We start from the raw sequence: 13,379 nt of genomic DNA, 5'->3' as shown, positions 1-13,379 counted from the left end.
TAGGAATCTGGGGATATGGAGAGAAAATAGGTCCGGTATGCTCTGGTTTGAGTCGCGTTGTACAAACTGGCGAGAGCTTTCCGAGCTAATGGTTACCTGATGACCGCTAGCAGTGGTTAGCTGACTACTAGCTAGTAGCTAGTGAGCTGGCTAGCTTCTGTTGGAGGATTCCGCATTTGAGGTGAATAAAAATACTTTCGAAAAAAAACAGATCCGCACCACATTGGGTGAGGCGGGTTGCAGGAGAGTGTTTTGAAGTTGAGGTTTCGAAAAAAATATTAAAAAGATATGCGAAGAAAAAGATCTAAAAAGATATATACATGGGACACGACAAGACGAAGGACAAAAGACGTCTGACTGCTACGCCATCTTGGATTAAGTTGAGCACAATAGGTTCATAGAGACACTGACACCAATAACAAGCTTCAAGTGAGTGCAATTATGGGCAGTCAGATCAGTCCTGAGCAGTGTCCTCTATGTTGCCCCTGGCTCTGCCCCTCGCTGCCACCCAGCCTCCCCTCACTGCCTCCCAGACTCCTTGGCATATATATATATATATATATATATATATATATATATATATATATATATATATATATATAGAGAGAGAGAGAGAACAGGTTGCTAAGAAACTATGCTTCGACATATCTACAGATCATTATGGAATATCTGAAGACAGAGTATGAGAGAACTAGAGTGAAGAATAGAAAGGGAGCGGGATAAAGACAGTGGGGGGTTATGAGAGAGAGATGGTATGAGAGAAAGGGAGCGGGAGACAGTATGTGTGTGACAGAAAATAGAGAGAAAGAAAGAAAGAAAGAAAGAAAGAAAGAAAGAAAGAGAGAGGGGAAATAGTTTGGATTCTTGTCAGTTGACTCGGCAAGTTGGACAGCAATCCCAGGAACCTCCAGTCCTCTCTCTCTTCCCCACTCCAATGACTTGTAAAATGATCCAACGAGCCATTTGCTTTTCTTTTCTCTATTTTTTCAAGGATCTCCGGGCCTCAGCAAAACACCGGCTAACCCAACCGCAGGCGCAAGATAAACAAAACCCACCGTCGAGGTGCTGAAATATCTCAGTAACACATGCCTGAGGGGTTCTGGAATTCATAAGGAACACAGACGAATACATTAAATCATCCAGGGGAGAGGTAGAACCTTTGACTGGAATGCACACCCTGGCTAATATACAGCTCTCCACAGAGCATGACTTAGAGCAGAGCAGCAGGCTATGGCCCTATGGTCCTGAGTGGAAAGGGCTACATCTTCATGTGTAAGTGTCTTACTGACACCTAATAAGACAGGAAGTTCACTCCTGAGTCTTCTAGATGTACTGTATAGGAAATCATGTGTACTGAGATTTACATCTCAAAAAACAAGTGCTTACAGCTTCCTCAAACACACTCTGTGGAGGGGAAGTTCACGATTGTCTGCTAGACAGTTTGCGGTTGGTCTCGGAGAGGTCCAAGGCGGATGTTGATGGCATATGTTTGTGAAAATGCTTGTAGCATTGGCACAGGGACAGACTGACTAGCCATATGAACAGACAGACGGACAGGCGGATGGACGGACTAGAAAGGAAGACAGACAGACGGACATTTACACACACGCACAAAAATACCTCTATACTTTACCTTTGGGGATGGTGATCTGACAGCCGAGGTCATAGTCTTGATGGAGCCTGTTGAAGGCCACCTCCTGTAGCCAGGTCCGCTCCAGCTCCGACAGGCTCTGGATGGCCGTCGGCATCAGCCGTACACTCCGCCCTGACAGGCTGTTCCAGGTGAAGTCACCCTGGGGAGAGATTTTTATTCTGTCACTTCGCAGAGGAACATTTGTTAGGTACCAGGGCTAGTGGCTAGCACCACTGTTACCCTATCTCAAAGCAGCTGTTCTTATTTAAAGTAGCTAGCTTGAGAGTTGGTTATAGCCCCTAGGACTACCTCCACCATTACCACTCTCATCACTGATACTGTCACCATAACCTGACCGAGTTGTCAGATTTTCTTTTCGAAGAATGGGTCTGCAATCACTACAATTGACCGTGATGCCCATAATGGTCGAAGGCTAGTTGTTAGTGAAGTTGCAACACCTTGAAAGGAATGGACAAGTCTTGACTATCGTCACCAGCAGATGTTACAATATCGGGACAGATGTTCCTTAGATTCAAACGTCTACAGCTCAACCCAAAGCATTTTATGCCTGAGCAATAGGTCCTAAAGGCACACTCCTTAACTTGAAAGAGAAGCCCAGGTCAGTAAAGCTGATGGATGTTCAGGCTCAGCATTTGTTTTGATTTGTTTTTCTACCTTTATTTAACAGGGAAGATATTGAGACCTAGGTTTCAATATGTATATACAACATAAATATACACATTATACCCAAACTATATGTGTAACCTTTATTTAACTAGGCAAGCTAGTTTAACTATCAGCAACCATCACTCCTGTGTTCCAATGGCATGATGTGTTAGCTAATCCAAGTTTATAATTTTAAAAGGCTAATTGATCATTAGAAATAGTACCCACAAATTGTACCCACAAAACACCAGTCTCAACGTCAACATTGAAGAGGTGACTGCGGGATGCTGGCCTTCTAGGCAGAGTTGCAAAGAAAAAGCCACATCTCAGACTGGCCAATAAAAATAAAAGATTAAGATGGGCAAAAGAACACAGACACTGGACATAGGAACTCTGCCTAGTCGCCTCTTCACTGTTGATGTTGAGACTGGTGTTTTGCAGGTACGATTTAATGAAGCTGCCAGTTGAGGACTTGTCTGTTTCTCAAACTAGACACTCTAATGTACTTGTCCTGGCTCAGTTGTGCACCGGGGCCTCCCACTCCTCTTTTGATTCTGGTTAGAGATCAGTTTGCACTGTTCTGTGAAGGGAGCAGTACACAGCGTTGTACGAAATCTTCAGTTTCTTGGCATTTTCTCGCATTGAATAGCCTTCATTTCTCAGATCAAGAATAGACTGATGAGTTTCAGAAGAAAGTTCTTTGTTTCTGGCCATTTTGAGCCTGTAATCGAACCCACAAATGCTGATGCTCCAGATACTCAACTAGTCTAAAGAAGAACAGTTTTATTGCTTCTTTAATCAGAACAACAGTTTTCAGCTGTGCTAACATAATTGCAAAAGGGTTTTCTAATGATCAATTAGCCTTTTAAAATGATAAACTTGGATTAGCTAACACAACGTGCCATTGGAACACATGAGTGATGGGTTGCTGATAATGGGCCTCTGTACGCCTATGTAGATATTCCATAAAAAATCTTTCCAGCTACAATAGTCATTTACAACATTAACAATGTCTACACTGTATTTCTGATACATTTTATGTTATTTTAATGGACAAAAAAAATGTGCTTTTCTTTCAAAAACACGGACATTTCTAAGTGACCCCAAACCTTTGAACGGTAGTGTGCAGAGCGGAACAGACAGTATTGTATATGGCAGGTTAGGGAAAGGGGAGGAATGAGAGTGGATGGCTTGACTAGCAGTCAACTCAAAAAAGAGCTTAATGATGAACTCATAAATCACCTCAATCCCTGGATCTATGGTTCTGAATTCCCCTCTGTCATCCCTACGAGCTGGTGAAGAGAGAGGACAGAGCTAGAGTACTGATGTATTAGCCAGAGATCAGAGCAGGTCAGCGTTTTTCGTCATGAATCTTGTTCTGGAGGCAGGTCTGCACAGTGGTCACTAGCTGGCACAGCCACAAAGTCTTAAATCTGACACACACATATGCACACATGGAGTCCTCCTTGAACCTGCCTTAGTACGTCATAGAACTTCATTTAGCTTATAGCTTGTTCTTACGTAAGCCTAGTTTTGTGCAACGACCTTGGATTCACTCCTACTTAAAGATACAACAATACCCACCTCGTGCTCCCAAAACGCCCCAGCCAGCAGAGAGGAACAACACCATCATCCACCAGAACAGTGAAAAACAGGAGGTGGAAACAGAAGATCTACACAGTTGTACTAATAGGACAAAGGCTTCTCACCCGCCCTGATACTTCCTAGCTAACGAGCATGCAGAGGAACAGCCAGATGCACTCGCTCCAATAGTTAGTTATTAGCGTCTAGCCCTGTGTGGATGAAACCACAGCACTGTTTTTGTGAGTTCCCCACCCCACTGGTGATGGCAGGGAGCTCGTTCCGTTCCAGTCCCCTCCACTGGTTGAACACACAGGACACAGCCGTAAGGGGTGAAGGTAAGGAGGACCCTGCGGTTGAATGGGGGGGGGGACAACAGCTGGAAAAGCAGGGGCTGCTTGTCTCCTGAGCTGTTAGGTTTGGCAAGGGGGGCTGAATGAAATGGCTAAGCTCCAATTCCCCCGAGTCTATCGATGGAGCATGTATGGAATGGTTATGGAACGCTGGTACATAAGAAATGCTGCTCCCTGCCCACCACTTCGGAGTTCTCTTCAGACTCTAACTCTAGTCTCGATGAGCACATTGACCATACAGTAAACAGGAAAGCCAGTTGACTTTGACAGTGCTTAGTGTACACAACTCATTTCTTACAAAACAATTCAACACGCTTGTAAGAGCCATGACCCACTGGGTGAATTAAAGGGGTCAAATGTATCTACTATGGCTGCTCCCTTAACAACCTCAGGAATAAAAATGATATTGTCCAATGTTTTCCTCTCCGCTGTACCTACTGTAAACCTTTGCCAGAGAACCAATCAATATTGGTCAGTTTGCGTTTCGTAATCACTGTTTTCACACTTGGCTAAGGATTAGAGTTGACTAGGGATGACTAGAAACTACATCTTCCAAACCTGTTAGCCATCTCTTCTCCTGCTCCAAACCCCCAGCTCTGGGGCCCACACGGTCTTCCACACATGGCCTTCTCGTTATATAAAGACAGGACCCGACGAGGCTGCCTCCCTCCATCCCCTTAGCGTGTTTTATACATCTCTTTTTCCACTACTCACACATAATATCCACTCTGTGCCTGAAAACATGTTTACCCTTGACACAGGTAGACCTCATGGCCAGAGATACTGCTAATAGGACTAGTACAAATTGTCACTCAGAATGAGTTGTCCTCAACACATCGATTCCATTTGATTTCCCAGTGAAATCAGGAAATTCCTTCAACTTCCTTGCCAATTGCATTGAGCTGAAATAATAAGCTTACTCTTTGCAAGTTGATTCTTACCTTGCCTTTCAGTAACGCATTGTCATAGGTGTCAATCACGTTTGAGCTTGATTTAATAGCGGGATGAGAATAGAATTGTTTGTCCTTAAACAGATGTTTGTTTTTCCTATGACCCCATTCCATTCACATTATAAAATGGTTGTGTACTGCAATCGAGTTATTCCATTTGCTTTGAACATCTCTATTCAACCAATCATCAGATGATGTGCATGAAAACACTTCCTGTTATCTAACTATAATCTTATTCAGGTTGCCATGCTGCTGTGACTAATCATATCACTTAACAATTTGGCTTACGTAATTGAATTTCTTTGAAAAGTGTGAAAGTCTTACAAGAAAGGTTAACTGTAGCATACCAATGACTGCCACGCAGGGCAGGCTATTACTGTGATATACAGGACAAGTCTACAATAATGCCTTAAGGCAGACTGACGGTTTGTTAAACAAAGTATACAATATATAGAGGGAGGAACAACATCATGTTAAACTAATAACGGCTATTCCAGACTCTCAAATCCGAACTGAAAAATCTATCGACTCATGACAACATTCAGCCTATAGGTTCTGTTCTCTCCAAGACACCTCTGTCATGTATTGTGTGGGTTATTACTGTTTGTCAGGGCAGCCCTTTTCTAAATAGCTTTGGGATGACTCAGCTAATAAGGTGGGCGTCTGCGCCTTTTTAAGATCTGTTCAGTGAGCGAGGACCAATTGCACAAATTGAGGCAAAAGAATATGTTTGTTCCCATGGTAACATATACACAGTGCCTCGAGTGTTTCGGGATATGCAGGAAAACATCACCACGGCAACCATCGATCGAACGCTCAATCGCTAAACTTGCACAAGCTACTGACCTCACTGAATGGACATATAGTAAAGGAAGTGCATCATCAGTTGAATCAATGAGCACGCTTTCATATTAGAAGACCTAATGGAATGTTCCATCCGCTCTCTCTCACTTCTCAGTCAAATGCAATGACCTAAAATCCTCTTCAACAACTCAGCAACCATCAGCAGTAGCAAACTGCACAGTAACTTCAACTACATCATACAATCAAACATTTAATGGTGATTTTCCTAACACGCTGTCTGCATGAAAACCAGTGAATGTAAAGTTGGGAAGGCACAATAGCCCTGGTTGGCACTCTGCCAAAGACAACATGTTCCTCTCTCTCTCTTAGATTCATTCTATTAAGACCCTGGCGGGTACAAACCTACTGCTTTAACTGAGAACACATTCATCTGATCCAAAGGACCGGAAAAACCTGGGCCCAGAATTGAGGTGTAGGATGTCACTCTAGGTATCAACACATAGTCATAGCCTATAGGTGAGAGCATATAAATAGAGGTACACTCAATATGGCCGCCGGAATGTTGACTTGAATGTCCGTTCTAGTCATTCTAATCCAATGGGTGAGAGAGCGTAGAAAAAGAATGTTGACTTGAATGGGAATCCTCTGATATGACTGTATTGACAACACATGTCCATGGCGTTGGTTGCAGGACAAAAGATCACGACCTCACCCATTAAAACCCAGCAAACAAACAATGCAGCATGTTCTGAACCTAACCAATCAATTCACCAGTCAGATTGAACACCCGGCCACAGGAGGTTGTTGGCACCTTAATTGGGGAGGACGGGCTACCCAATTAAACTTTAGAATGAGAATCCAAACCCTGCAAATGAACCAATTTGATCCATCTACAAGAACATTTTAAACAACATTACGGTACAGTAGGCTATCACTCGTTACACAGAGTAGTAAAGGCACTGTATACATCATTCAATAAGACAACCACTTCATATTGCCTAGTGAACTTGATCTCAACATTTCTTGCACCATTGACCAGCGTGCTACAGACCTCATTTGAGGACTTCTTGTTATAACAACAACCATGTGAATGTGATCGTAAACAGATGAAATCAGTGACAGCTGATGACCCTGCCATCAACCCTCGCCCCTCTAATTTTCTAAATCCATTGTTGCTGCGCGTGTATTCTATGTGATATCACGAAAGAGAATCCAATTCATGTAAAAACAAACCTTGAAACACTCCAAAACTAGCATATCCACACCACAGAGGACAAGCCCTTGGGCTCCAATAATACAAAAAATCATTTTCTCAATGGAGGAAAATGCACTCTGTCCGCACATGTAACTAACGGCAACATCTGTTCCGTCTTAAAACGACGGTCGGCTCTTCAACCCTCTCAGAGGAGGATACCACATCGCACATCTGGGGATGAAACATCCCAATCCCAAATAGGCCGCCCAATCCCAATTTCGCATAGGGATACCGCCTGATACCGTGGCCCAGGAAAAAGATTTTTAGAAAAGAGGGAGATCTGTTAAGAGATTGCAGCAAAGGAATGTTCCTTTTAACATCATTGTTTTTACTCTTTATGTTTTCGTTTTACAGGTCCCGTTGACTCTGACAGGGTAATGGATTACTCGTGTAGCGTTGGAACTGCACCAAGGTGAACATCTGCTTGTAATTACAGCGCCGCTGGGCTAGCTAAACACTGGTTGGCCTGTCAGAGACAAAGGATTGATGGACCCCTCCACCTGCCGTGGTCCATCCGTCTTGCTGCCTGAGAGAAAATAGCCCGGGGAAACATCCTGATATGTCAACTAGCAAAAGTCAAGTTATCAGAAGACAACTGGGGGGCTAATGAGGAAGAACATATATCATAAACAGTCAGGGAGAGACTATATCCCCGCAAAATAACCATGGTGAAGCAGATACCATTGGTCTTATCAACAATGACAAAATATTTAGTGTTTCAGGGGATGGTGTGCTTCCAATGTACTATTCTAATTTGCAAATATGTGGGACTGTGACAACACACCAGCTCTAGCTCATGACAAACATGCTTGCTTGATAATCAAGTGGAGGCGGGTCATATGAGGTAGATTATTTTGAAGACATTTGGGTAGCACAAACTCAAAACTGTAACGACGTAAGAATGTGTGCATTAGGGTAACTGAGTTCAACCCTTGAGGTTGAGGGTATAGATTACGTCATTGTTACATAACCTATAGAACCAAAACAACTCTGGTATCAAGCAAATGTGACTGTTAAGGAGAGGTTGTAGACATTACCCCAGTCAGGCCAGTAAGACAACATGGGTTCAATTAAATCAGAACCACATTGGCCCTTTTTTCTACTGACAAACTCAATCGCAGAATGGTTTATTACTGTTAAGTTTTATTAGTGTAAGTTAAGTACTGTAAAGTTTTCCTTCAGCATGCTATAACTTTATGTGTGTGCGAGTGGCCCGTGTCTGTGTGTGTCATATATTTTAGTCATATAACCTCATGTAAAACTAAACAACACCTCCTCCCACTGCTCTATTCAGCCTATAGCATGACCCAAGATCACTCCCCTCTCTCTCCTTCCTTCTCTCTTCTTCCCCATTCCCCTGTCCATCCAGCCAACCAGCCCAAACACTAAGGCTCTCTGGTGCAAGCGCTCCCTGCTCTCTCTTCCCCTACAGCCGAGATCACCACCTCCGAAAGATCGTGTGTAATCTCCCATGCACGCCAGCAGGCAAATCCTCTAGCCTTTAAGCTCAACAGCGCAGTGAGCTAATGAATGCTCTTAATGATTCCAATATCATATGCAGAGCTTTCAACGATTAGTCAATCGCGGGGAAAATGTGCCGCCCCTTGCAATTTGACTTGAGTGCTGCTGCGTGATGACAGCTAGAGAGGAAGGCAGACCTTTCGTCGACTCTTGGTGAATTGGAGCCTTTAGAAGTAAGAGTTGCGACCTCCGAATGGCCGCACAATAACAAAAGATGACGATGTCACAGCAAACGCGTAAATGTGAGGCAGGAACGCAAAGTAGTGTGTGGCGCTGGATATCAGTTTCAAAACTTGAAAAGTGATAGCCATAAACATCGAAAATACATAATCATTTTGACTGTATGTTCCCATGTCTCCTTCTTCACTGTCAATGGTCAATGAATGCATACATATGGCTACAACATAGCATAACTACTCTATGTTGCCCCAATTTCACCAATGCATATACTGCCAGGGGCCTGTGTCTTTTAGGGGAATTGATACCGTTAAAGGAAAATACCACCCAAAAACGATCTTTTGGTATTTCTTTCATTAGTCCGCTAGAAGCTGACAGTGATGACTGAGTTCCTCACTGGAGATCCAAGTACGTAACTTGAATTTCCGTGCCAAGCTCCCATTGACATCAATGTATGATTTACACAAACGTCTGAGCTACACACACACTTCTCCAGTTAGGATTTGGCGCTGAATCAGGAAACCTTTAAAACGTAATTTATGGGTTGTTTTTTTTATACTATTATAGCACACGTTAAGAATGTCTCCTTTTTCTCTTGTGGGCCTATCAATGCCTCAAAGTAAATATGATGTAGTCGAATACGTGGATATCAGACGCAAAAGCACTTGCGTCCAAATAATTCTTTAACACTAATCACAGAACAATCAAAACGATAACGAGCATAATCGACAAATCTCTCTTGTTCACACACAAACACATTCACACGGAGGGCATCACATTCTCTCTCTCTCTCTCTCTCTCTCTGCTGAACACATGCATATGGCAGCCTATTGTTTTTCAAAGTGGGCATGTATCTCTGACCTCTACCCTGGGAGCTGAACCCTGATTAGCCATTGATCATATAAGGTACAGACCTTTTTCAATGGCTCCACAGCTGCAGAAAGTATTACATCGCCCCTCAATTGCTGCTTCTAATCTACACAGCTAGAAGCTCCTGAGTTAAGGCATCATTATAGTAGGATTTACACATATTTATTGACTGGGAGGAGGGAAGCCTAAAGTCGTAATAGTCCCACTTTTAGACTGCTTACTTAGGTTCCCTGACACATAGGTTGAGTGATTTTGCTTCATACCCAAGCGCTTGTTACTCGAGGTATGCAGGCCACAATGGCACCGCTGTTCTGTGTTTACAACAGAGGATGTACTCCATTAGTTTTCAACTGTCCTTTGATGTCAAAGCTACCAGGGGTGTCAAACATGTGACCCTTCGGCGAAACATGAGGTTTTGGTTAGGTTAAAAGGGAATGGCTGATCTCGAATGAAATTACCTTTGTCCAACTTAGTTAATTATAGTGCTGTGAGTTATAGACTATGCCCAAATCAGAGGTGGCAATGACAGTATAGCTGAGGTGTGTTATGAGTATGGCCTTCCAATGTCTGTCAATAACTCTAGGAACTCTAACTGCAAAAGTTAGCTTCAGTAGTCAGCAGCTTCTGGTCTCTTTCCCTCTCGCAGCTTCTTTGTCTGTCTAGGAGGCAGTCGAGCCAGCCTGAGGCAGCGTGTTCGCTAACTAGCCCACTGGGCATTGGTTTCCCATAGAACACTCTGCCATACCCACGGCATGAGAACATATCACTACATAACCCATTCCCGAAGAAATAATATGTCATCGGGACGTCTGGAAATAAATACAGAATCAATCAGCAGCAATCAAGATGAACAACCATATTGAGCCACATGATCCACTAGTTGGTTTCAGATGAACTTTGGTTTCTAAGGTAGTTTTCTTTGAACAAAGAACTAAAGAAAAACAACAACACAATATTTCACAACATTCCACCATCAAGACTGGAGGTTTTCTGTGGGTGACAGAAAAGTGAAATGTTTTATTTCCCTCTCTCCTCTCCTCTCCATTCCCTTTCCTCTCTTCCTTCCTTCTCTCCTCTTCGTTCCCTTTCCTCTCTTCCTTCGGTCTCCGCTCTCTTTTCAGGAAACCAGTGTTTGTTCGCCGGATAACAAACACACCGGGGACCTCCAGACGCGCTACACTCGCTGTGACATTTCACACTTCCTGTGAACCACTCGCAACATCCCTCTAGCATGGAGGGACTAAATCTGTGGCCCTTGTGGCCTGTTAATGTGATGTCACGGCAGCTCTGGCTCTTACAAGAGCTTCTTTAGCAAAATGGCTTTAACAGCGCTTAAACAACGCTCAAACTAGCCCACTGTGAACGAGCCCCAAGCCACACTGCATTCCATCCGCTACCTAGTCCTCACTTTGACAGGCGCTGTTAAAAAAAAACAGGGATTACAACACTGCTTGGTTCCACTGGGCTGGTTTAAAGCTTCGATGACAGGGGGAAAGCCGAGCACCAGGCGGTGCCCCTTTACGAGACACATGGCACCGTTTACACTCTCTACGCGCTAAGAAGCCATCAGATGTTCATGAGAACGTGATTAATGGTTACAGAGTGTTATGGCTGTGCTGACTTAAGCAGGCTGAAAATGAAAGCGATTCATAACCAGCACGGTTACGCAGGGCCTGTAAAGGCGTTTCTCAGATGTCCTGATGGAGAGTTTAGCACAGTACATTTGTCCTGTCCTGTAATTCTACTGTCCACTTTTGACGGGACATTATTCAGTCAACATACATCAGGGTTTCTTTAAACTGCGGGTCAGGACACTATTTCTTCTTCATTTGGGTTGTTGGAGGAGGATTTGGGTCACGGTAGGACGGTCAACTACGTATTTGGGTCTCGAGATGAAAACATTTAAGAACCCCTGAACTATAGAATGGAAGAAGTTGAAAACCACCACAGATACTTCACACTGGGCACTAGTTAAATCAATGCCGTGTCCTCGTCATTTCAATTCAATTACGTTGAACCAATGTGGAATAGACGTTGAATTGACGGCTGTGCTCAGCGGGTTGCTGTTGATGCATCGCCACTTTGTCATGAACTGTGTCATGAATGCCTATGTATAGCTAATGTTTGTCTTTGAGCCCTGCCAACTGTATACTCAGTAGGTGATGTGACCAATGGGAAAGGAATTCTTACAGAACTTTCTCTTGGACAAAGAGAACTCCATGGCTGAATCAGAATGCCGGTATGACTTGGAGGATATCTGACCGTGGCACAAAAGGTCACCATTACTTGATGGTTGAACAAGTTGAACACTTTCTTCTACCTCAGAGAAAAGCCTTTCAAAGTTGTTTTTTTGTGTGTGTGTGTGTGTGTGTCTGTCTGTCTGTGTGCGTGCGCATGTGTGTGCGTGTGCATGTGTGTATGCATCTGTGTGTGTGTGCATCCTTACAGGCCTGTGTGTGGCATGTATGTTGAGTTGAATTTTGTCCTTATCTCTACCGCAACTGAGTTGTTTTGTGCACAATAACACTACCACAGTTTGATTTACCAGTTGGATTTGATTTAACATCGACTCGCAATGTCACAAGCTGCCACAGCCAGCCATTGCTGCTCATTTGTCTTAGCTCAGGAAGTGTGAGACAAGTGTCACTTCCGGCAGGTGTGTGTGTGTGTGTGTGTGTGCGTGTGTGCGTGCGTGCGTGCGTGCGTGTGCATGTGTGTGCATGCGAGCAAGAGAGTCCTTGGCTTTTAAAAAACTTCAAAACAGAAAAGCCGCCCGGCAACAGTGCCCAGCTTTCCAGAGCCAGGGCACTGTATATCAGTTTGGTCGGTTAGGTCACAGGGTGGGAGGCTGGTGCTTTATTGATTTCCCTGGCAGATTATTGAGCCCAGTTGCCCGTCTCTACCTCCTCCCTCCAGCATTGCAACCTTCAGCTGACCTCTTCAGAGTTCAGCGTTGTGGACAGCGTTCCCTTTTAGCCGAGTGTTACCATGGGCATTTCAACTGCGGGGTGTAGTCAGTGTTCTATCCAATCAATTTATTTCTTCATGATGATGAATGTCGTCCAACAGTTTGAATACTTGATGAGTATTAATGAGGCATTTTTAATTATCATACTGTACGGTATCACTCCACTGTAAACAGTCTAACACTGGTAGGTTGTCATGACTACACATGTACTGCTTTCCTTCCACACGTGCACACACACACACAATAGTTCCCCAGATAGTGATGTACTGGTGTGTTTATAAGACAATGACTTTATTCTGTTCTCCTGCACTCACAACTTCCTCCTCAACATCCCTCACAGTGACAAATGACTCCCAAACTACCTATTAGAAAGACACTTCCACTAAAAGTGTCATTTCATAACTACACCAATCCTGGAGAGACCCGTTCTTCAGTGAGCCATCGACAGGCCATAATACGGCCTGAGCTCTGAAAATTAGAGAGCACTTCTGCTGCGTATAGAAATGACAATCCCCGTTGACAATTTTTGGGGTGAATGAATAAATCATCAATCCATTTGGGTAAACCCTTTCTAAAAATACAATTCAGTCAGATATTTTTG

General features: G+C 43.7%; 1 protein-coding gene across 4 annotated transcripts in view; it reads right to left on the bottom strand.

Annotated features, from left to right (window-relative positions):
• The window catches only part of LOC115179879 (rho GTPase-activating protein 6), a 79,342-nt gene that overhangs the window by 23,480 nt on the left and 42,483 nt on the right, over nt 1-13,379 (bottom strand). For all 4 annotated transcript variants that reach the window (XM_029741768.1, XM_029741769.1, XM_029741770.1 and 1 more), the window contains exon 2: nt 1,634-1,793. In XM_029741768.1, coding sequence (XP_029597628.1) covers nt 1,634-1,793 — 160 coding nt within the window. The remainder of the gene's footprint in view (nt 1-1,633; nt 1,794-13,379) is intronic.

Source organism: Salmo trutta, chromosome 39, assembly GCF_901001165.1.
Source record: "Salmo trutta chromosome 39, fSalTru1.1, whole genome shotgun sequence".
In the NCBI taxonomy this organism is placed as follows: domain Eukaryota; kingdom Metazoa; phylum Chordata; class Actinopteri; order Salmoniformes; family Salmonidae; genus Salmo; species Salmo trutta.
This window is presented reverse-complemented; position numbering and strand designations above follow the sequence as displayed.